At 45.2% G+C, this 26,274-nt stretch overlaps 1 protein-coding gene across 2 annotated transcripts in view; it reads left to right on the top strand.

The window, feature by feature from the left end:
- Positions 1–26,274, top strand: part of ARHGEF17 (Rho guanine nucleotide exchange factor 17) — a 362,668-nt gene that overhangs the window by 325,581 nt on the left and 10,813 nt on the right. For both annotated transcript variants that reach the window (XM_073612921.1, XM_073612920.1), the window contains exons 15-20: positions 8,056–8,309; positions 10,145–10,391; positions 13,778–13,864; positions 13,990–14,057; positions 17,766–17,914; positions 21,149–21,323. In XM_073612921.1, coding sequence (XP_073469022.1) covers positions 8,056–8,309; positions 10,145–10,391; positions 13,778–13,864; positions 13,990–14,057; positions 17,766–17,914; positions 21,149–21,323 — 980 coding nt within the window. The remainder of the gene's footprint in view (positions 1–8,055; positions 8,310–10,144; positions 10,392–13,777; positions 13,865–13,989; positions 14,058–17,765; positions 17,915–21,148; positions 21,324–26,274) is intronic.

Here is a 26,274-nt window from a genome sequence, read left to right as displayed (position 1 = left end):
AGTAGGACGTGTCCCTTGTGCATATACCTCTTCTTTTATGTGAAATCCTCCTCTGTCCATGCCCCACCCCACCCCTGCTGCCGTAATCCTTCAGAGAGCCCAACTTTGCCTGCCCTTTCCACCAATCTGCTCTATTCATATAAGGTGCACGATAGTGTCTATGAATGAAACAGGGTCTATAAATGGAGGATGGGTGGATGATCGAAATGTCTGCCCCCTCCATTCATAGATACGGTCTCATTCATAGAAGCTGTAGTCCATGGATGGAAGAGGGTTTCACCTAAAAGAGGCATCAGCACAAGGGACACATCCTACTAACAGTACGTTCTGTCCCTTGTGCTGATTTTTCTGGGTTTGTTTGTTTTTTGGCTGCACTTAGGCTTTAGTTTACAAAGTCCATTTGGTTCCTTGAATTCCTTTATACTGATTATTTTCTTTTCATTTAGCCAGTTCCAGCAGTTTTTCATTGTGTTTGTAGTAGGACTGCAGCCTCTTGTCGCTGTGTTTTTAGCAGGACTGCAGCCTCTTGCCGTTTTTTTGACATTCAGAACTCGCCAGCTGTGCAGGACACAGTCAGGAATCATGGCAGGGAGGTCTTGCTATTGGAGTATCCAATGCATATAAGAAGCCAGGTACTGACTACCCCTCATCTTCCCTTCCCCAGATTCCCCCTATAACCAGTGGCAGCTGGTGCTTAAAATTTTTGGGGGGCGCAAACAAACTGAAAAATTCTGGGAAAAAAAACATCAATTACAGCCTCACTGTACCATCAATCGCAGCCACTGTGCCCATCAAACGCCGCCACTGTGCCCATCAAACGCCGCCACTGTGCCCATCAAACGCCGCCACTGTGCCCATCAAACGCCGCCACTGTGCCCATCAAACGCCGCCACTGTGCCCATATCAAACGCCGCCACTGTGCCCATATCAAACGCCGCCACTGTGCCCATATCAAACGCCGCCACTGTGCCCATATCAAACGCCGCCACTGTGCCCATATCAAACGCCGCCACTGTGCCCATATCAAACGCCGCCACTGTGCCCATATCAAACGCCGCCACTGTGCCCATATCAAACGCCGCCACTGTGCCCATATCAAACGCCGCCACTGTGCCCATATCAAACGCCGCCACTGTGCCCATATCAAACGCCGCCACTGTGCCATATCAAACGCCGCCACTGTGCCATATCAAACGCCGCCACTGTGCCATATCAAACGCCGCCACTGTGCCATATCAAACGCCGCCACTGTGCCATATCAAACGCCGCCACTGTGCCATATTAAACGCCGCCACTGTGCCATATCAAACGCCGCCACTGTGCCATATCAAACGCCGCCACTGTGCCATATCAAACGCCGCCACTGTGCCATATCAAACGCCGCCACTGTGCCATATCAAACGCCGCCACTGTGCCATATCAAACGCCGCCACTGTGCCATATCAAACGCCGCCACTGTGCCATATCAAACGCCGCCACTGTGCCATATCAAACGCCGCCATTGTGCCATATCAAACGCCGCCATTGTGCCATATCAAACGCTGCCATTGTGCCATATCAAACGCTGCCATTGTGCCATATCAAACGCTGCCATTGTGCCATATCAAACGCTGCCACTGTGCCATATCAAACGCTGCCACTGTGCCATATCAAACGCTGCCACTGTGCCATATCAAACGCTGCCACTGTGCCATATCAAACGCTGCCACTGTGCCATATCAAACGCAGCCTCACTGTGCCATATCAAACGCAGCCTCACTGTGCCATATCAAACGCAGCCTCACTGTGCCATATCAAACGCAGCCTCACTGTGCCATATCAAACGCAGCCTCACTGTGCCCCATCAAACGCAGCCTCACTGTGCCCCATCAAACGCAGCCTCACTGTGCCCCATCAAACGCAGCCTCACTGTGCCCCATCAAACGCAGCCTCACTGTGCCCCATCAAACGCAGCCTCACTGTGCCCCATCAAACGCAGCCTCACTGTGCCCCATCAAACGCAGCCTCACTGTGCCCCATCAAATGCAGCCTCACTGTGCCCCATCAAATGCAGCCTCACTGTGCCCCATCAAATGCAGCCTCACTGTGCCCCATCAAATGCAGCCTCACTGTGCCCCATCAAATGCAGCCTCACTGTGCCCCATCAAATGCAGCCTCACTGTGCCCCATCAAATGCAGCCTCACTGTGCCCCATCAAATGCAGCCTCACTGTGCCCCATCAAATGCAGCCTCACTGTGCCCCATCAAATGCAGCCTCACTGTGCCCCATCAAATGCAGCCTCACTGTGCCCCATCAAATGCAGCCTCACTGTGCCCCATCAAATGCAGCCTCACTGTGCCCCATCAAATGCAGCCTCACTGTGCCCCATCAAATGCAGCCTCACCGTGCCCCATCAAATGCAGCCTCACCGTGCCCCATCAAATGCAGCCTCACCGTGCCCCATCAAATGCAGCCTCACCGTGCCCCATCAAATGCAGCCTCACCGTGCCCCATCAAATGCAGCCTCACCGTGCCCCATCAAATGCAGCCTCACCGTGCCCCATCAAATGCAGCCTCACCGTGCCCCATCAAATGCAGCCTCACCGTGCCCCATCAAATGCAGCCTCACCGTGCCCCATCAAATGCAGCCTCACCGTGCCCCATCAAATGCAGCCTCACCGTGCCCCATCAAATGCAGCCTCACCGTGCCCCATCAAATGCAGCCTCACCGTGCCACATCATATGCAGCCTCACTTACCTTACAGGCAGCTCCGCTCGGGCCGTGCATTCCACGGAGCTGCCGACGTCACTTCCGGTTTACCTCTGGAACAGGGAAACTGGAAGTAACCTCTTAACTTGAAAAACAAAGCTCCCGCCCGTAGTAATAGTACGGGCGGAAGCTGTTCAGCGAATTGGATTGCGCCGCAAAGCAGGTCAAAAGCCTGCAAATGAAGCGCCTCGTCTGCAATCTCGTGATTGCATCGACCTGGCGCTTCTCATAGTGCACTGTGTCCGGCGCCCGAACACAGTGCACTTAAAGAACATTGTTTTTTATTTTTTTTAAAGGGACCTTTTTTTTGTGGGTGGGGCGGCACGCATGCGTCCCCTATGAACGGGCCGCCACTGCCTATAACTAAACTATTACTCAGACTGACTGACCCTTTAAAAATACATATCAAAAATGTTTTGAAGAGCAGACATTGAATGGACCATTATCTTCTGGAGATAAACATTCCAAGAAGACTAAAGAGTTCCTTGCATGGTGTTTTTTGTCAGAGGAGAAAAGGTTCTTACTGTGGTTTGTGGTGTCTGCGTTAATGATATCATGACTCAGCCTGTTATAGTGACAGTGGCACTAAGGTTACCCCAGGAAGACATCTAATTTACTGGAGATGGGAGGAATGTAGTGTCGAAAGACTTCAAGGATTGTCTTGTCCCTCTGTAGGAAGATCCTCTCTATGTGGGGTCAGTTTCAAAGGGCTCCGAGAGAGTTTTTGCTTCTAAACAGATGTTGACCACTATTAAGAGCTGTGTAGAAGCGGATGCATTGACTGAGACATGAATCAGAAAGGGGATGGATGTTGGGTAAGAGGGGGAGACCTAAACCTTACTCTGATCTAATCTATTTTACAACACCCCCTGCAGCTGTCCTGTTATTTATGGTGCTCATAAACATTTAATGGCTTGACTGGGTGGTGATCCAATGTCTGGAAGACATTTTCTTATTATTATTTCAGGTATTATTTCAGGTACTTATATAGCGCTGTCAATTTACGCAGCGCTTTACATATACATTGTACAGTCAAATCAGTTCCTACCCTCAAGGAGCTTACAATCTAAGGTCTCTTATGCCCCGTACACACAATCGGACTTTGTTCGGACATTCCGACAACAAAATCCTAATATTTTTTCCGACGGATGTTGGCTCAAACTTGTCTTGCATACACACGGTCACACAAAGTTGTCGGAAAATCCGATCATTCTAAACGCGGTAACGTAAAACACGTACGTCAGGACTATAAATGGGGCAGTGGCCAATAGCTTTCATCTCTTTATTTATTCTGAGCATGCGTGGCACTTTGTCCGTCAGATTTGTGTACACACGATCGGAATTTCCGACAACGGATTTTGTTGTCGGAAAATTTTATAGCCTGCTCTCAAACTTTGTGTGTCGGAAAATCCGATGGAAAATGTGTGATGGAGCCTACACACGGTCGGAATTTCCGACAACAAGGTCCTATCACACATTTTCCTTCGGAAAATCCGACCGTGTGTACGGGGCATAACTCACATTCATACATACTAGGGCCAATTTAGACAGAAGGTTACCAGCATGTCTTTGGAGTGTGGGAGGAAACCGGAGTACCCGGAGGAAACCCACACGGGGCAGGGAGAACATGCAAACACCAGGCAGGTAGTGCCATGGTTGGGATACAAACCAGTGGCCCTTTTTACTGCTAGGCGAAAGGGCTATCCACTACACCACTGTGCCGCCCTCAAAGTAGTCCCCAGCAAGTGCTCTTGGGGCTTTAAAGGACCAGGCAGGTCTGTCTGCTCAACTCTCCCTTGCGTTGTCCTTTGCCTCCTGGAACTGAATTGCAACTGAGGGAGAAAATGGACAAAAAGACATAGGGGTTGATTTTCTAAAACTGGAGAGTGCAAAATCTGGTGCAGCTCTGCAAAGAAACTAATCAGCTTCAGATTTTTTTTTTTTTTTAAAGCTTAATTGAACAAGCTGAAGTTAGAAGCCAATTGGATTCCATGTGCAGTTGCATCAGATTTTGCACTCTCCAGCTTTAGTAAATCAACCCCATTGTGAGACAGTCAAATCGGGCATGCACATCTGATTGTTCACTTACGTCTATAGCTAGCTTTAATTGATGGTAAAAAAAAAAAATGGTGTAATATTTAAGTATGTAAACTCTAACTAGAGCATCTCCTTGTTAGCTAGCTTTTGGTCTGTTAAATCAATCATTGAAAGTGTTTTGTAATATTTGTTCAATAATACTTGGTGATCCTGCCTGGAATCCAGAGCTAGTACCCGGTGTTCTTTGCACTATACAACTTTATCCAAAGTGTTATCAGCCCTACCCAGTTCATCCCTAGGAACAATGGAAAACCTCCCCACCATGGATGGTATGGAGAATAGGAGGTGTTTTGTAGGGCTAACACACTTCCTGTCCTAGGGTGATAATGCTGCTCCTCCTTAGAATGCAGTACAGTAAGTGAGCATTGTCACCTTAAAGTATAACTAAAGGCAAAACTTTTTTTTTTTTTTTTGGATAGAGTGCGGAGGGATTACAACACTTCTCAGTTTTTATTGCTGTCTGTGCCACAGTTAAAGGGTTTGTAAACCTTCACGGTAGAATGCATTAAGGTGGAAAACCTTTTGTAGTGCAGCATCCCCCCTTTTACTCACCTGAACCAGATCGTTCCGTCGACAGGGACGAGCAGAGCAGCTCCAGCCATTATCTCGGGTCCTCATTGGATAGATTGATAGCAGCGCAGCGATTGGCTCCCGCTGCTGTCAATCAAATCCAGTGACACGGAAGCCAGGGGGTGGGGCCGAGTCCTGCTGTCTGTGTCGTGCCCAGGTGTCCCCTTGGAATGCAGGTCTACGAGGGGGCACTCAATGTGGGGAGGAGCCAGGAGCAAAGGGGGAAACCCCTTGAGGGGGATGGGGGGGGCACCCTGTGCAAAACCCTTGCACAGAGGAGGGAAGTATAATATGTTTGTTAGTAAAAAAACAAACCTTTACAACCCCTTTAAGGAGATTCACTCTCTCTATTTATCCTGTTTACCATTATCATTGAAAGTAAAAGAAAATCCCACATTTTGTGTTGTCCCCAGAAGAGTAATAGAGGGGAGACTAGTTCTGGTGATGTGGGGGTCCCCAAGGAATTTGCTTAATTTTGCAAGAATTTCCTCTCACTTCCTGTTTGGATATGGGACAGGAAGTTAATCTCCCCAATGGGAAACGGATGGCGAAAAAAATCTGACGGTTTAAAACCTTCCATTACTTATTATTATCTAAAATGGCAAAAAAAAAAGTTTTGCTTATTCTACTTTAAGACAGAAAGCATGTTACTGACAGGATTACTAGGTGAAGATAAATCTGACTAGTAAGTTGAAATAAATTTCATTTTTTTTGGTTGTGTTGATACATTTTACCTGTCAGCTGCTTTGGGCTCCCTCCAAATGCTGAAACCCAAATGATTAACTCACCATCTTTCAAGCACAACCAGCCAATCGGTGGCTCCACCTAAACATAGATTCTGCCTTAGGCTCAATTCACATCTGTGCATGTTGCTTTTGAGCGTTTCTGCAGTGCTTTTTGTAACCGCGGTTTTACCGCAATTTTTCCACTATTTGCGAGTTGTGTGGTGTTTTTTTTGCTGGTTGCTAAGGAGCGGGTCGGGAAGCTGGCCGCCACATCCTTAACAACCGATGAGTCATCAGCTGTTGGCGGGCTTTCCCCCTGACAGCTGAATGAAAAACAAAAATTGCTGGCTAAAAAAAAAGAACCCCCCCCCCCGAACCATACCAGGCTGCATGCCCTCAACATGAGGGGGGTGGGTGGCAGGGTGTGGTGCTTTGCCCCCACCCCAAAGCACCTTGTCACCATGTTGATAGCGACAAGGGCCTCTCCCCGACAACCCTGGCCGGTGGTTGTCGGGGTCTGCGGGCAGGGGGGCTTATCGGAATCTGGAATCCCCCTTTAACAAGGGAGATCCCGCACCCCCCCCCACACACACACACACACACACACACACACACACACACACACACACACACTATGTAAATGGGTATCGGGTACATCGTACCCCTACCCATTCACCAAAAGAGCAGTGAAATGTAAAAAAAAAACAAAAAACAAGAGACAATTTTTGACAAGTCCTTTATTAAAAATATAGCTCCGAGCCGTCTTCTCACGGAGCCATCTGGCAGAAGGAGGGGGAGAAAGAAAAAGGGGGGTGGGATCTGGGGGTCTTCATTATTCTGATAAGCCCCCTGCCCGCAGACCCCGACCACCACCGGCCAGGGTTGTCAGGAAGAGGCCCTTGTCTCCATCAACATGGGGGCAAGGTGTTTTGGGGTGGGGCACAGAGCCCCGCCCCAAAGCACCCACCCGCCATGTTGAGGGCATGTGGCCTGGAATGGTTCAGGGGAGAGACTTGCTTGTCCCCTCCCTTTTATGACCTACCGGGCTGCATGCTGGGATAATGGTCTGGTATGGATTTTGAGGGGGACCCCACGCAGTTTTTTTCAGCAATTTTTTTTTTTACATTCAGCTGTCAACGGGGAAGCTTAACGACAGCTGATCACTCTTATAGGGCGTACACACGGTCGGACTTTGTTCGGACATTCCGACAACAAAATCCTAGGATTTTTTCCGACGGATGTTGGCTCAAACTTGTCTTGCATACACACGGTCACACAAAGTTGTCGGAAAATCCGATCATTCTGAACGCGGTGACGTAAAACACGTACGTCGGGACTATAAACGGGGCAGTGGCCAATAGCTTTCATCTCTTTATTTATTCTGAGCATGCGTGGCACTTTGTCCGTCGGATTTGTGTACACACGATCGGAATTTCCGACAACGGATTTTGCTGTCGGAAAATTTTATATCCTGCTCTCAAACTTTGTGTGTCGGAAAATCCGATGGAAAATGTCCGATGGAGCCCACACACGGTCGGAATTTCCGACAACACGCTCCGAATCAAGCCTTATGTTGGCAAATCTCTTTTCCACCTCGCATGCATTTCTGTTGGCTGACAAGGCCGCCTATTGTAGTGGTGAGCCAACAGTAACAATGAAAATTGCTGCGAATATGATGTTCTGGCATTTCTAGATGCCTGTTCTATATAACTGTTGGCAGCTTTTCTTTTTTTTTTTTTTATAACCTGTACTTCGTACAAGAGCTCATTAGGGTCTCAAGAAATGCGGGGCTGTTTGAGTTATACAGTTTAAAAGAAAGTGTTTTGGTTACCTTGAATGCATTACTGAAAAGATGAAACAAGTTTTTATGAGATGTGGAAGGTATCTCATTAACAATGTCTTCTCCCATGCAGAGACAGGCCAGCAGCTCTGCCCAACCAAAGGTCAGAGCGCCTCCCGCAGAACTCCCTGGATGAACAGGCGTCCCAACAGTGCCTCCATATCTCCATCTCCGGCTCATCTCTGGAACTCTCCGAACACACAGACAGCGCCAGCCGGGATTTGGTGCCGTTCGATAGCGACGACACCGACGATGAGTCCTCTCCTAGCCCTTCAGGAACCCTCCAGAGTCAGGCCAGCCGCTCTACCATCTCCTCCAGCTTTGGCAGTAAGTTTTACTTCACCTTGCTGCATCAAAAATGTAGTCATTCCCACTGTTATTTTCCAGTGTGGGTTTTAGTCTGGTTGTTGCCATCGGGATACATTTATTAAACCCTTCCTGTCTGCAATCTGTATATTATTATTCCATTAATTAATGTTACAATTTTATGCTTTTTTCCAGCCTATAACAGAGTAGGATTTTTTTTAATAAATCCGTGTGCCTGATAAAAGTCATATATGTTCTTTCAAATATGTATAAAAATGATTTAGGTATGCAAATTAGTCTTATGCCACGTACACACGATCGGACTTTTCGACAACAAAACCGTGGAATTTTGTGTGAAGGTTGTTGGCTCCAACTTGTCTTGCATACACACGGTCACACAAATGTTGGGCAACAATTCCGAACGTGGTGACGTACAAGACGTACGACAAGCCGAGAAAAAGGAAGTTCAATAGCCATTGCGGCTCCTTCTGCTTGATTCCGAGCATGCGTGAAATTTTGTGCGTCGGACTTGTGTACATACGATCGGAAATTTGGACAACAACGTTGTTGGCGGAAAATTTGAAAACCTGCTAGCCAACATTTGTTGTCGGAAAGTCCGATGGAGCATACAAACGATCGGACTTTTAGCCAACAAACTCACATCCAACATTTGTTGTCGGAAAATCCAATCGTGTGTACGCAGCATTAGAGTTCCTGTTAAAGCCCAACTGAACCTTCAGTTTGAATCTGCTAAATACATACCAGGTGTTTCAACGGAAAAAAATGCGCAAAGTTTGTTTTTAGTATTTTAGAAAGCAGCTACAGCTTAAGACCCATTTTACACTGAGCGCCTTTGCAGTTAGCGCTAAAGCGCCACTTGTTTTTGCAGCGCTTTAGCGCTGTTTTACCATCGCTTTTCGCCCGCTAGCGGCACAATATTTAACCAAAAAAATTTGGAAAAAGTCTTGTTTTGCGTCGCAGTCAAATCGCTTTTAACGCGCTTTGGAATCTATTTATAGCGCTCCCAACCCGCCCCAAAGATGCTGCAAGTGCATTGCCCCAGTGTGAAAAGACACCCTGCAATAAATGGGAGGTGGTTTTCAGGCACTTTTCAGGGCCTATTTCTAGCGCTAAAGTGCCTGAAAACCACCTCAGTGTGAAAGGGGTCTAAAGGAGAAATCCAGCCAAATCTGGTTTGCCTATACTTCTGTGAATCACAGGAGTGCAGTTCGTTCTGCACTCCTGTGACCCGTTTTCAGCAGACAGTGGGCCGAAGCCCGCTGACATCGCAGAGCTGGTCCAGGCTGGGGCAAGATTGTGACAATAAAGTCGGGATCCACCCACATACCTGGACCGACCCCTAGCTCAGCCTCTCAGCGAGCCGCTGAGAGCCTGAGCTGGCTGGTCCCGGCCCCTCCACAGCCCAGCGCTCTAGTAAGTGCGGGGGGGGGGGGGGGCAAGGCAGAGAGCCAGTGACTGACAGTCACCGGCTCTCTGCTTATGGAGCACTGAGAGCCTGAGTGATCTTTGATCACTTGGTTCTCAGTCTTAGAGCCGGCGAGGAACCAATGCTGCATCCACCTTGGCAAGTATATTTTTTGAGAAAAAAAAAACAGAACTTCTCTTTTAAGTAGAAAAGCATGTGTTCTTCCAGCATGCTGCAGAGTGGAAACCCTGATCTCTGTGTGGAAGCAGTGGTCTCTCTGTAGAGGCCCAACACTCTACTTACTGTGACAGACCTACAGCGCTGCATCAGCAAAAGCTCTACTTCTGACTAAACAGAGGGTATCAGTCCTCTGCAAAGAGACTTTAAAGTAATCTGTTGTGTCTGCATCTAATGAGCTCCTGTTCCCCAGATGAAGAGATGCCGAGTGCAAAGGACACCACAGCCGAGACCACCAGCTCGGAGGAGGAGCAAGATTCTGGGTTCCTTCCAATTCCCACCAACTTCAACCAGAGCCGGGAGAGCGAAAGCCCCACCGAGGGACCAACAGTGAGGAGATCCAGCCGCAGCTCCTTCACACGGGGCAGCCTTGAGGACCTCATGAGCATCGACCCCGAGGCCTATCAGAGCTCGATGTGGCTAGGCACGGAGGACGGCTGGTGAGAGACATCAAATCAATTCATTGTACATTATGTGTATGAAAGGAAATGGGACCTATATTTGTTATTGTACATACACAGTATGCTTTGAAGAAAGTCAGTTATTGCTCTTTTGCCGGGTATGAAGTTTCCACCTTATTTATTATATATGTGTGTCAATATGCAGAACATTTTAAGTTTAACAAGGTTTAAAAAAAAACAAAAAACACAAGTCATTCATTTTAAACCTGGTTGACCTATTTGTTATTGTTCTCTGCAGCTTTAACACCCACCTAGTCAATACAGCCCCATAAGCTTTCCTTCGTCAAGCGAAATTGGATGTTCTGAACTTCTAGAAGCTCAGAACATAATTTCTTTTTTCACGTTAACATATAAGCTGCAGTTGTATTTATTTATTATAGGTACTTGTATGGCACCATATATATATATATATATATATATATATATATATATATATATATATATATATATATATATATATTGTACTTTCACATCAGTCCCTGCCTCAAGGAGCTTACAATCTAAGCTCCTAACTCATATGCATACATGAACATACTAGGGCCAATTTATTTTTTCCAATAATTTTTATTGATGTTTTTGCATGTATACAACCAAAAAAACATTTAGAAAGAAAAAGGAAATAACAAAAAAGGAAATAAAGGTGTAACGAACACCAACCAAAAAGTTCACTTGCTATCACATATTACCAACCTTTAAACTTCCAACCCTACAAAAGCTATATTTTAGTCATACAGGTGAGTATACACAACTCAGAGAAGATATGTATAGGGTTTCATAGTATCATATATGTCAGGTAACATCTCAGTAGTCATCATGTGATTGCAAGGCATGGGAGATCGTTGGCACCAGGGATGGCCCTGTCCACTAAGGGGCACAGGCAATGCCCCGACTATCCATCGCCGCCCCCCCCCCCCCCCCCATCCATGCGTCCAGACCCTTGCAGGATGCCGGATGCGTGGATTCCAATTTTTTTAAGCACCTTATTAGAGCCACAGGCTCAAATAGTGTGGGCTCGGGGTGCAGAGAATGTGAATGAAGCCCACCTAGGTGTGTTACAACAGCGAATGAATATTGATCCTCCTCCGGGCCAATCAGGAAGCGGGTTTTGAGACCCATCACCCAATTGGCTGAAAAGACAGGCGATCCTATTGGACGCCTAGGAGGAGGGAAGGAGCCGCACGCTGGAAGCCGCCGATGAAGGAGAGGCCACGGAGCCGCTGCCCACCACCTAGATGAGGTAAGTACCGGACCGACCGGCAAACAGCGCGGGTAGGGGGGGGTGGGGGTTTGCCGCCACTGGTTGGCACTACTTTATGTAAAAATCAGAGCATGCCTTAACAACTCAAGTATGACTGTCCCCCTTTTTGGTATCTGTAGACAAAGTGTACCAATCTAGCAACTGGGTTAACCCTATAGAAACCAGCCAGTACTCTACTTTATATACAAGGCGTACTTGCATCACCATAACAAGATTAACCACACTGCAGTAAACTTAAAGAGACCAGTGAAAGTGGAGCCAGGCCTGACGCCGCCAACCATGGCTCCCACAGTTTATAAAGTGTATTCGGTGTACCCCTATTTCGATCAATCTGTCTTTCCTTCAGGAGGGTGTCTTTTACCTGGAGACGCCATTCCTCAAAGGAGGGTGGACTGGGTGAAAACCATTTCAAAGTGATGGTCTTACACGCCATAAACCGTAATCTGTTAATTGGTACCAATATCTCAAGTGAAAATAGCTCCTCATCTAGATAACCCAATAAGGTTATCTTAGGATCCAAGTCAATGCGAGTATGAAAAGCTCTATTGATTGTATTCACCATCTCTAGCCAATATCTAACCAATTTGGGGCATTTTCACAGCATATGAAGTAAATCGACCGGAGATTGTTGGCATCGTGGGCACTCCGGAGGGTGCCCTAGAGAATGCCATAGTTAAAACCCTTCCAATTTGCAGAGCTCCTCATAATTTCTGTTCCCCCAAAGAGACCCACCCACTGATTCCATAGTTTTGTGGGGCTCCTACTGCTGAAGGAGGTGACATTTGCAAGGTAGGGATACATGCAGGAGGCTTGCATGTATATATACATTAAAACTGTTTAATTCCGTTTATACTGGGTGAGTGGTGGGTTTACATCCACTTTAAGGTAGGGGGGTTCCACAGGCATCAGCTGGTATAAATCTAAATCTGAATAAACGAAACAAGAGAGCCAAGGGTGGATTTGTAAATGTCCCAAAATAACCCCAACAATGAGACATAAAATAATTCAGGATGATAAGAGAGGTCTTAATACCATCAGTGGACCAGCCACCAGGAAGAGGCTCAGTCTGGATAGCCTGTGGATTCAAGTAGGGTCCTGGAACATCAGGAGCATGTGTCCTTTAGTCTGATACACCAAGTCCTTCAACCTCGGACTTGTGCAAGATAGGTAGAGTGTCTCTGTTCAGCTGAGATACTGTAGTCGCTGCCCAAAAAATATTTATTATAGGCACATCTATAGCGTTTGTGTCTAGCGCCCTCTAGTGTTCTCTAATTGGAATTAAAGGAAAACGTAAAGGTGATTTTTTGGGAAAATTATTTTTATTCAAAAAAGATATATATTGACTGTACAATATACAGTATATGTAAAGCGCTACATAAATTGTCAGCGCTATAGAAGTACCTGTAATAAATAAAATAAGTAATTAAAAGATGTTCAATAAAAGATATTCAATTCGCATGCACATAGACAGTGAACTAAACAATACATTAAAAAAAGGACTACTGTATCACCTGTGACTAGTACAGCATACTCCCCAACCTAACTGTAGGTTCATAAACAAATACCAGAAAGTGATTGAGAACAGAAACATTTCAAAAGTACGGGGCCCCAAATTCGGTCAACTGTGTCCATCTGCAGCAATGTAATTTCGGGACCCTTTGGGTCAAGAGACCCCACATTGTGGCTGCAGCTAGGGGGCATCTAGGAACCCTTAACTACCGAGTTTGAAGTTCGGGGGACCTATGGCTGCAAATGGGCACAGTGAGGCTGCAAATGGGCACAGTGAGGCTGCAAATTGGCATTGTTGACCCTCTTTTCCACTTACGGTAGCTGTGCATTTCCCACCCTAGGCTTATACTCGAGTCAATAAGTTTTCCCAGTTTTTTGTGGTAAAATGAGGTGCCTCGGCTTATATTCGGGTCGGCTTATACTCGAGTATATACGGTATGTGGATCTGGCTGAGCAGTGCGAAAAATGTGTGCAAATCACAAGACTGTACAAATTTCCATTTCCTTTGTCAGCTAAAACAGTAAACGTTATATGTATTGCAACTGTGTTTGCAACTGTTTGTCCAAAAAGCATGACGATTTCTATCTTTGTGTTGCAGCATTCATGTCTATCAGTCTTCTGACAACATCCGCAACCGCAAGAACAGCATGAAGATGCAGCACACAGCGGCCGTCATGTGTATACTGTGAGTGTTGGGGGTAGCGAGTTATTTTCCAGCCCCCTCACCCCCTATATTTCATATTCATGTAACTCATTAATGCTCAGTTGGCAGCTCAACCTAAGTTGTTGTTTTTTTTTTTGCCCCTGCAGGTATCTGGACAACCAAGTGTTTGTGTCGTTGGCAAATGGAGATCTCATTGTTTACCAGAGAGAAGCAGGTGAGGGATAAGACCTTGCTGGGAAACCACTGGACCTTCTTTATATAACCTGCACCCGAGTGGAAGTATCATCTTTGTATATTCCATCTCGGCATGCTGTGGTTTCCTCTGATGAATGCACATACAATCTACATGTAATCTTCCATTTCAAGTGGACCCCGGACCATGAAAGAGTCCATCAGCGAGATATTGGGATGGACACATTGGGGATCTGGGTGGTCTGGATAGAACTTTTTCCCTTCCACAGATAGTCGTCTGTCTGAATGTGCTATTTTATTCAGTCACACAGCCTCCTTGATCAGCAGCTGCTATTCTAAAACCCCAAGCAGGTATAGAGTGCATTGTTCTTGGTCAGACATGACCAATAAGCCAGCCAAAGATGGTTCAAATCTCGTCCGGTTCAGCAGGGACCAGCCAAGATGCGATTCTATGTATGGGCAGGCTGATTGTACCGAAGTCGGTTCATCGATTGACTTTGGCACAACCAGCATGTGTGATTTCTAGCATGCGATTATTGCTATAGCCGCTAGCAGTTATCACTGCTATCTTCCGGCATTGGATGACGGGTCATATAAGTGTGTGGGTTAGGTGACTAAAAATGTATGACCATATAGCAGGGACATGCAGTCAGGGGAGGTAGGTGAGGCAGGGCCTAACCTGCCATGAACATAAAAAAAAAAAAATCGAGGGTCATAGCTCGGCGACCTGGGGTTACAGAGACCCCAAATTTGGGGGGGGAGGGGGGGATGTAGCCTAAGTCCTACCCCACCACTGGTAAAAATTCTTACAACCTATGTTTCCAGAGATACGGGGCTCCTTGTGCAGCCTGTCAGAAGCTAAATACAGAGCGGCCACTTTAAATACAAGCTGGCACACTCTGTTTGCAGCAGACTGAGAGGATGAGCTCACAGTGCCTCTCACTACTTGTCAGAGGCACTGAGCTCAATGAACAGCTTGGAGTCTTGGACCAATGGTAAAGTACCATTGGTCCCAGCTGTCCAATAAAAATGCTGCAGTGGAGGCACGCCTCTCACTGCAGTGTCATAGAAGGGGGCATGTGTCTAAAAGACAAATACTCCCTTCCAGCCCAGCCCTCTTATCTACAAGGAAAAACGTGTTTATGGGTCATAAGATTTACCCACAATCCCAGGTTTTTCTCAGAGAGTTAAAAGGGAGTAACTGATTTTGCTGTATAGTGGGATATCTGCGCTATACCCCTATAAAAATATATATGATATGTGTAAAAACACTATATATATATATATATATATATATATATATATATATATATATATATATTCCATATTTTTTGCTAGAAAATTACTTAGAACCCCCAAACATTATATATATTTTTTTAGCAGAGAATCTAGAGAATAAAATGGAGATTGTTGCAATATTTTATATCACACGGCCCGCCGGAGGCAGCCGATTGGACCCCGGGCCTCCCGATCGCACGGGAGTCCCGTTAAGAGCAGCGGGAGGGGGGGTGTCCCCTCCCGCTCCTCCGGTATAACAGCCGAGCGACTTTTAGCCTCATCGGTTGTTATATACGGATAGCCGATCGCCCGCTCGAAACAACGGTACCGGGATGATGCCTGCAGCTGTGGGCATCATCCCGGTATAACCCCCGAAAGCCGAGTACGCAGATGTGCGTACGGTCGGCGGGAAGGGGATATATATATAATGCGTGATTAGAACAGGTGCTGCAACTAAAAAAACCTCAATATTCAGTTCATATAAGTGTGTAACAGAAATAATTGCGCTACCCAAACAAAGTGAACCTGTTGCTGTCCAAAGACAACTGTGCAAAATATAAATACCAAAATAACATATGGTGAGAACACAAAGTGCTATGAAAATATGAATCTAATGCCGTGTACACACGATCGGACATTCCGACAACAAAATCCATCAGATTTTTTCCGACGGATGTTGGCTCAAACTTGTCTTGCATACACACGGTCACACAAAGTTGGTCGGAAATTCCGAACGTCAAGAACGCGGTGACGTACGACACGTACGACGAGCCAAGAAAAATTAAGTTCAATAGCCAGTGCTGCTCTTCTGCTTGATTCCGAGCATGCGTGGAACTTTGTGCGTTGGAATCGTGTAAATACGATCGGAATTTCCGACAACGGATTTTGTTGTCAGAAAATTTGAGAACCAGCTCTCAAACTTTGTGTGTCGGAAATTCCGGTGGAAAAAGTCCGATGGAGCCTACACACGGACGGAATTTCCGACAACAAGCTCCGATCGCACATTTTCCGTCGGAAAGTCCGATCGTGTGTACAGGGCATAATAGTCCATTGAAGCTGTTTGGTGCCCAGTGACAAATCAGAATTAAAAAACGGCTTGTCAGAAGATTAATCATATGTTCTGTTCATCAAACACACAACAATCGTGGCTGCTTACCGAATAGGGTGGATCTCAGGTTATAGAGATCAAACAGGCACATCAGAGAGCTCAGCCAGCCAAGGGCGGTATATCCAAAGACTCCTCTAATGGTAACTTCTCTTCTCACTGCTGCTTATGCTCCTGCTGCGATGTTTCTTCACACAGTGGTAAGTAGGTAAGGTGGCAATGACTCCCAGGGCCGATATTAGGAAGGATAAACAAGAAAAAAACTTCATGGTGCAGTAATCGGTTCCATAGTTTTATTTTTTTTAAAACACGATACTGACATCCAAAACAAACGAAGTTTTCTAAAAATACAGCCGCGGCTCACAGCCCGACCAGCTGGTGCGTGGTGACGTCAGAGACTATCGCTCCACCCGACGCGTTTCCCCGTAGAAGGCATCAGCTGGGAAAGGAGATCATATCTCAACGTCACACATCACTGTTATGGTACTGTCATATTCAAGCTAAATCATATATTATTATGCTATATGTTATAACATAATAATTTATTGTTTATCTATTTACTGTGAAATTACTGGTTGGAAGTTATAACTTCAGACTTCAGTAATTTGTCCGTTAAGCCACCTGCTTGAGTACAGATTTTGAAAATATAGTAAATTACCTTAAAAACAATATATAATAATTTGATTATTACTTATGGTAATTAACCCCTTGCCACCCAGGCCAATTTTGACACTTCTCAAAATACATGTAAAAATCATAATTTTTTTTTTTGTTAGAAAATTTACTCAGAACCCCCAAACATTATATATATTGTTTTAGCAGACACCCTAGGGAATAAAATGGCGGTCATTGGAACTTTTTAGGTCACACGGTAGTTGCGCAGCAATTTTTTTAAACACTTTTTTTTTTTTTTAAACTTGTTTCATAAATAAAATAAAAAACCACTAAAGTTAGCCCGATTTTTTTTTTTTTGTATAATGTGAAAGATATTGTTACGCCGAGTAAATAGATACCCAACATGTCACACTTTAACATTGGAATGGCGCCAAGCTTCAGTACTTATAAATCTATATAGGTGATGCTTTAAAAAAATTTTCAGGTTTAGAGTTACAGAGGAGGTCTAGTGCTAGAATTATTGCTCTCGCTCTAACGATCGCGGCGTATGTAACCTGTATGTATCTGGCTCTGATACTAGCCAGTGCCTCACCAATCACTGACCTCCCCGCACGTCCTTGCCATATAGTGTATGTCTGTAGATATGAGGATACTAGGAATACATCTATTTGAAATAAATAGGTACACATCTGTTCCGGTTTTCTCTGACCTCTTGCATCTTCTGTTTTCCAGGAAGTTTTTGGGATCCTCAGAACTCCAAAACTATTTCTTTAGGTTCCCCTGGAAACCCTGTCACCAAAATGGTCTCCGTCTCTGGAAAGCTCTGGTGTGGATGTCAGAACAGGGTCACCATCTTCAACACATCATCCCTGCTTCAAGAGGTAGGTCTGCTGATGACTTTATCTTTTGGGGATTCAGCATTGAATGCATTTCTTGGAAATCAACAGATATTTTTCTGTACTTGCAAAGTTTCTTTAAGGTTAAGTTCACCTTTGGGAACATGTTACATATTCCACCCATTGTTAGGGTAACACTCCGCCCACATGGCTGCATCATTCATTCACGGAGATCTGTGAATGAATGAACTACAAGTACTGACAGCCTTTGCGGCTAACGGTTTTCAGTTCTCATTGAACTACCAGGGCGCTAGTGAGCCCCTGGGGGTCTCGTGATCGGTCGGTCATCCAGCACTCACCCCATCTACGATCTGGACGAACAGCGCTGCGGCGGGTGTCTCCTCCTCCTCAGCATCACAGCGGCTTCTGCCGTTCGTCTCCTCCCTCCTCCTCCTAGGCGTCCAATAGGATCCACTGCCACATCTCACGGACCTCCCCCACTCTCACCCGGCTATCGGGAGCAGATGACATTTCATGCCCATTGTTCCCTCACTTTTGTGAGTGTTTTTAAACCTTTCTATTGATTAAACCAGCCTGTTTACTGCACTTAGAGGGCGCTGTTCTTTTTCGTTTCTTTATTCCAGAGTCTTGTTCATTCTCACTCTGAACTGGCAGCCCTCTGTGGACAGTTTTATCCTAGCACTATAATTCTTTGTATTTCTACATCTAGTTTTTAACTGTTTTTATATTATTTTTTTATATTATTTTATATTATGTTTTATATCGTTCTCAACCATTGTGTTTTTGTCGCTGTTTACCATACAGTGACCTAGCACTGTCCGTAAACCACTGACACATTGCTTGATGGTTCTAATTTGGATCATTATATACTTTATTATTGTAACCTGAGAGCGCCGTATTACCCTATTCCTTTTTATGCGTCCAATAGGATCGCCTGTCCTTTCTGCGCCCCGAGCCCACCCTTTTTTGAAGCCTATTAAAAAGAAACTACCATATATACTCGAGTATAAGGCCTCATGCACACTGGACATTTTTTGACGTTTTTGCAGCAGCTGTTTTTGGCTGTAGACGTTTTTTTCTACAGTCATTAAACTCTCCATAATGTTATCCTCAGTGTCCATGCACACATAGGCTATCAGCAGTTTTGGGCAGTAACGTTTTTAAAGATTAAAAAAAAAAAAAAAAATTAGTGGGTTCTGAGAGACATTTTTCAGCTGTAAAAACGCTCTAACGCTGATAAACATTGATAAACGCTCAAAAACGGCGCTCACCAGTGTTTTTTAATGTTTTTGGTCCATTGAAAAAAAAAAAAAATTGCTAAAAAAAAATTCTTTTGACCAATGCCACCTAGAAAGAAAGTAAAGGGGAATCCAAAATTCTAAAACTGCCCCCAGAACAAGAGGTGAGGAGAACATTTATTCCGGGAACAACTGTTTAAAGGGAGAGAGTTTGTTTTACTTCCTGTTGCATCCCTGGGACAGGAAGTTTAAGGCAATTTCCCCAATGATAAACATACAGCAAAAAAAAAAAAAAAAAAATAACCTGACATGGGTTTTTAACCCTTTTCTACTCTATTCAAAACTGGCTATACATAAACCTTAATTTCAGGAAAAGATTATAGCACCTTGGTAAATATCATCATATTAATAACGGCAACTTACAACATGACCCAGAAAGAGGGGCCATAAATCGTTTTATGTTATGTTGCATAGCAGAATTCTATATGAAAACCCAAATACTAAAGATGCGCAGCTCCCTTTTGTGCTTTGTAAATGTAGTTGTGCGAGGCTTTTATTGTTGGTACAAGTAAATGTTTCTTACCTACTTTTTAATCCTGCCACATTTCTGCCCCCTTTCTCTAAAGCCTTTCTTTTTTATTGGGGGTGACTACCGGCATCTAAGTCTGCAGGACGGTGGCCTCCCTGTGCTTTCATCTAATCTGCTACAGTCAATACTTCATTCTTCCTAGTTGATTGACAGCTGCTCTGATCATTTAGTAGCTGAGACATGGACTTGTAAATGTAACTGCCCCTTTATAGACATTGTGCAGAACATAATAATTTGTTTGGGATTGATTTGTTATTAATTTAGTCTTGATTCATTGTCAGAATTAATTTTCGTTTTGTTTAGTTTATTAATTTTCTAATGAATTCCAAATTTTTGGAAAGATTCGAATTCGGGTCAGTCGAAAAATGATCTACCGATTCGAATTCTGTGTGACGAATAGCTGGTTGTTAAGGAGTGGGCCAGAAAGCTTCCCCACTGACAGCTGAAATGTAAAAAAACTATTGCCGGCAATAGAAAATGGAGAAAAAACTGCGTGGGGTCCCCCCCAAAATCCATACCAGGCCATTATCCAAGTGTACAGCGCAGCAGGTCAGGAAAGGAAGGGGTTGAGGGGGTTGCTTTGGGGCGCCCCACCCCAATGCACCTTGTCCCCATGCCCCCACGCTGGGCGGTGGTTGTGGGGGTCTGCGGGCGGGCGTCTTATAGGAATCTGGAAGCCCCTTTAACAAGGGGGGCGTCAGATCCCACCCCTCCCCAATATGAATGAGTATGGCCCTACCCATTCACCAAAAAAGTGAATAAAGACACAACACGAGTTTTCGACAATTCCTTTATTAATAAACAAAAACATTGTCCACGACCCCCCCCCCCCCCCCCCCCGGTGTCAATCCATCGTCAATCACGTCGCCCGCCGGACCCAAAAAAAGTAAAAAAGAAACCTCCGGCCTCGTCGAAGGTTTCCCACCGACTGCCTGCTCCTCCGCCTGATATTTTTTAAAATAGCTAAGGGTCGGAGTCACCCGATTATGTCAACGTATGGCCACGCCCCCTTGTGGCATCATCGACCCAGCATGATCTAAATTTGAAGAAAACAAATAAAAATGAATTTAAACTAATTTCAATGAAAATTTCATTAAAAAAAATTTGTCGGAATTTACATTCGGACCGAAACGAATTGCACATGTCTACCCCTTTATACTGGACAGCTTGGCTTGTTACAGGAAGTGCAAAAATGACAGATCTACTGGCAGGATCAAGCTTTTTTTGGCTTATGGTAACAGTAAAAAAAAAATTATAGTATTGGGTGGAGGAGAGGATTGGGGAAACTTCCATGACAGTCTGCATCTTATGTCTTTTTTTTTTTTTTGTTATAAATTTACCACTTGTGTGGCCTAACGCACCCCAGTTTTGATATGCCTTCCTCAACAGAAACTGACATTTTTTTTTATTTTTTGCCTCTTCTTGTCACAGCACATGTTCCACATTGGACAGGACCAGAACCGCTGTGTAACGTGTATGGTCAGCTCCAACCAGGGGATGTGGATCGCCCTACAGGGCAGTGCCCAGGTCCGGCTTTATCATGTTACCACGTTTGAACAGTTGGCGGAGGTGGATATTGCACCGCCTGTACACAAGATGTTAGCAGGTAATGGCAGGCAGAAAAAGAAACCCAGTAAAACAAGACTACTTGTTGGGGTGGTTGTGACTTGAAGGTAAAAAAAAAATGTATATATATATATATATATATATATATATATATATATATATATATATATATATATATATATATATATATATATATATATATATATATACAGTATCTCACAAAAGTGAGTACACCCCTCACATATTTGTAAATATAATTTATAATATCTTTTTCATGTGACAACACTGAAGAAATGACACTACTACAATGTAAAGTAGTGAGTGTACAGCTTGTATAACAGTGTAAATTTGCTGTCCCCTCAAAATAACTCAACACACAGCCATTCATGCCTAAACCGCTGGCAACAAAAGTGCACCCCTAAGACCCCATTCACACAGGGGCAACACGACTTGCCGGTCGCCTCAGCGAGGCGACCTGCAAATGAATGGCCGGGCGACTTGCAAAACGACTTCTGCATAGAAGTCTATGCAAGTCGCCCCCGAAGTCGTACAGGAACCTTTTTCTAAGTCGGAGCAACTTGCGTCGCTCCCCTTAGAACGGCTCCATAGTACAGAACGGGAGGCGACTTGTCAGGCGACTAGGTCGCCTGACAAGTCGTCCCTGTGTGAATGGGGTCTAAGTGAAAATGCAAAAATTAGGCCCAATTAGCCATTTTCCTTCCCCGGTGTCATGTGACTCGTTAGTGTTACAAGGTCTCAGGTGTGAATGGGGAGCAGGTGTGTTAAATTTGGTGTTATCGCTCTCACTCTCTCATACTGGTCACTGGAAGTTCAATATGGCACCTCATGACAAAGAACTCTCTGAGGATCTGAAAAAAAAAATTGTTGCTCTACATAAAGATTTCCTAGGCTATAAGAAGATTGCCAAGACTCTGAAACTGAGCTGCAGCACGGTGGCCAAGACCAAACAGCGGTTTAATAGGACGGGTTCCACTCAGAACAGGCCTCGCCATGGTCCACCAAAGGAGTTGAGTGCACATGCTCAGTGTCATATCCAGATGTTGTCTTTGGGAAATAGACGTATGAGTGCTGACAGTATTGCTGCAGAGGTTGAAGGGGTGGGGGGTCAGCCTGTCAGTACTCAGACCATACGTCGCACACTGCATCAAATTGGTCTGCATGGCTGTCGTTCCAGACAGAAGTCTCTTCTAAAGATGATGCACAAGAAAGCCTGCAAACAGTTTGCTGAAGACAAGCAGACTAAGGACATGGATTACTGGAACCATGTCCTGTGGTCTGATGAGACCAAGATAAACTTATTTGGTTCAGATGGTGTCATATGTGTGTGGTGGCAACCAGGTGAGGAGTACAAAGACAAGTGTGTCTTGTCTACAGTCAAGCATGGTTGTGGGAGTGTCATGATCTGGGGCTGCATGAGTGCTGCCGACACTGGGGAGCTACAGTTCATTGAGGGAACCATGAATGCCAACATGTACTGTGACATACTGAAGCAGAGCAGGATCCCCTCCCTTCGGAGACTGGGCCGCAGGGCAGTATTCCAACATGATAATGACCCCAAACACACCTCAAGATGACCACTGCGTTGCTAAAGAAGCTGAGGGTAAAGGTGATGGACTGGCTAAGCATGTCTCCAGACCTAAACCCTATTGATCATCTGTGGGGCATCCTCAAACAGAAGGTGGAGGAGCGCAAGGTCTCTAACATCCACCAGCTCTGTGATGTCATCATGGAGGAGTGGAAGAGGACTCCAGTGACAACCTGTGAAGCTCTGGTGAACTCCATGCCAAGAGGGTTAAGGCAGTGCTGGAAAATAATGGTGGCCACACAAAATATTGACACTTTGGGCCCAATTTGGACATTTTCACTTAGGGGTGTACTCACTTTTGTTGCCAGCGGTATAGACAGTAATGGCTGTGTGTTGAGTTATTTTGAGGGGACAGCAAATTTACACTGTTATACAAGCTGTACACTCACTACTTTACATTATAGCAAAGTGTCATTTCTTCAGTGTTGCCACATGAAAAGATATAATAAAATATTTACAAAAATGTGAGGGTGTACTCACTTTTGTGAGATACTGTGTGTATATGTATGTATGTATGTGTGTGTGTGTGTATATATATATATATATATATATATATATATATATATATATATATGTATATATATATATATTATATATATAAAATAAAATAGGATATATACACAGACACACACTTATAAATCTAAACCAACATTTTAAAATGTATTAAAACGTGGACGATGTCAGTCGGGAAGTGGAGGTATTAATAAAAAAGGTATTTTTTATTTACATTTCTTTTAAGAGCCCCACTGGGGGGCTTAGATGAGTGAATAAATGGTGAAGTGCTCAATAAGGAGCGGCTTCCTTTTCTTTCACAAACTGAAGCATAGTTAACACAGTTTACTAGGCTTCAGTAATGAATGAACACACTGAGTGATCTGTACAAATCACTCACTGTGCTCATTCAGAAAATGCTATGGGGCGGGGCAGCAGGGGGAATCTACGCTGCGGGGGGGGGGGGGGGGGATGTGCACACCTATGGCTTTCGGGTTTATGTCACAGTAGCAGTATCGCTATGCAAATACCAACCTGGTTCATTGTGTCACTCCCTTCTTATCCAGATAAACGAGCCATTACTGGAGAGTGACATTCTGCATTGTAAGTGGCCACTAGCAGGTAGCGAGGCATGGAAACAAAGTGTTTGCTCTGTTCTACATAGTGATCTTGATGCCAGAAGGATTACCAGTGTTACATGGCCCTTAAAGCAGAACTAAACTGTATCTGAACACTCTATTTAATTCAATTATAATATTCAAAGCAAATCCGCATCTTATTCGCATAGGTGTGAACCCGGCCTTATTCCAAAATGGATTAAATTAATTATTTCTTTCTCGAACATCACGGGACACAGAGCCACAGTAATTACTGATGGGTTATATAGGTATCACTGGTGATTGGACACTGGCACACCCTATCAGGAAGTTCAACCCCCTATATAATCCCTCCCCCTTGCAGGGATACCTCAGTTTTTACGCCAGTGTCTTAGGTGATGGACGTGTAAAGATGTCCTGTGCTGAGCTCCAAAGGGAATATCCTAAGATCCTATACTGGGGCAAGCCAGGCGAACCGGATCCATTCAAAGTGTCTTTTCATGGCCGAATTGAATGGTACCCGGGCCTCGTGTCCGAAGAAACGAGGTTTTACCCGTAATGCTTCTCTTTTTAGAGAGCTGGACCCCGCAGATCAGAAAATGGCTTTAAACTTCCTAATTTCTGGCGAGGTGCTTTACGGTCCCAGAACTGTTGGATCCCCCTACTGATGGGGGCCCCAGTCTCTGACGGTTTTTTCAAACGGAGCCCACCGTGAGAGGTGAAGATTGGGTCTGTGTAAACGGCACCCTGCGGCTGGATAAGGTAAGAGGAGATTCCACAGAATTTTCTAATTCTAGTAGGTTTTCTCCTTTAAGGTAAATGCATGCTATGCCTATTGTGACCACCGGGGGCTGCCAAGAGCACAAACCTACACATGCTGAATGTCTGTCTCAGGTGTTGTAATCGCTGTGTATGTCCCAGGGTATCAAGCAGGCTGCAAGCAGGTAAGGTGGATGGGGGGATTTCTCATGTTTGAATGTTCCCCCCCAGGCTAGAGAGGGGCCACAGGGGTCTAGAAAGTGGTTATACCACCCGGGCTCTGTGGCCTAATGGCCACCATCTCTGAAGATAGCCGTTCAGGCAAATCTTGTTACCAGTCTCCCTCCTCCCCCCCCCCCCCCCCCATCCCCAGCCTTTTCTCCAGAGCATGACAGGAGAGTCGGCAGTGTGGGAAGCGCTCGTTTTTTTCAAAACTCGAGGGGGGGGGGGCGGTAAAGGAGGGGGCGGGATGTCAGCACAGAGTGTTTAGACTCCCACTCAGGCCAGCTGCAGGCTATTAAAGGCACTCTGTACAGGTGCACTCAGCCTTCTGAGAGACACAGAGCTGACGGTCGCATGTAAGGTGGGACACAGGCATTCTCCTAGGCAGCATTTACTGAAGTAACACCAGACTGAGCATTGGGTAGCAAGGCTTTTAGCCAGACTACATCGCTCAGCGGACAGTGTTCATTTGTATACCTCACACCTTGTTGCTTTGCACTATGGGTAGAAGAGGTTCAAGCACCCCAGGAACCAGAGACACTAGGGGATCTCGTTCAGGTTCTGAGGGCCCCCTGTCGGCAGCATCCTTCCCCCCTAAAGATGGGCCAGGGACGGCTAGCCAGAGAGAGCCATTGGGGTCAGGGGCTACACCTGCTTCTGGCACTTCAGCCCCTGTATATATTACACAAGAGGTTTTTTCCTCAACCATTAATGGTCTAGAGGAAAGATTAATGGCCGTGATTACGTCTTCACTCAGTGGAAGAAAACGCACTAGGCTTTCCTCTGTTCCCCAAGACCCTCAGACAGAGGAGCTCTGGGATAAAGGAGATGAATCCCTTTCAGAGGATCGGGATGGGATGGATGATTCCTCTTCGGAGGATTCAGGTGGAGAGGGACCCTCTGCGACTTCCCAAGAGGAGAAAGTCTTAGTGCAGATCCTCACTGGATTGGTCCGCTCCACATTTAAGTTGCCCATACCTGAAACTGCTAAAGAATCCTCTTCTGCTTTGGGGTCACTGAAACCTTTCCAAGCAGCACATGCTTTTCCTGTTCATACTTTACTTGAAAAGCTTATTTATTCTGAGTGGGATCACCCAGACAAACGTTTTTTTCCGCCGAGAAAGTTTTCAACACTTTATCCGATGGAAGAAAAGTTTATTAAAATGTGGGGAATTCCGGCTATTGATGCCGCCATTTCCTCAATAAATAATAGCCTGACTTGTCCTGTAGACAATGCTCAGATGCTCAGGGATCCTGTAGATAAAAGGATGGAATCCCTATTGAAGGATGTTTTCTCCTTAGCAGGATCAGTGGCC

Source organism: Aquarana catesbeiana, linkage group LG02 (genome assembly GCF_042186555.1).
Source record: "Aquarana catesbeiana isolate 2022-GZ linkage group LG02, ASM4218655v1, whole genome shotgun sequence".
In the NCBI taxonomy this organism is placed as follows: domain Eukaryota; kingdom Metazoa; phylum Chordata; class Amphibia; order Anura; family Ranidae; genus Aquarana; species Aquarana catesbeiana.
The sequence above is the reverse complement of the archived record's forward strand: the minus strand, read 5'-3'. Positions and strand labels throughout refer to the sequence as shown.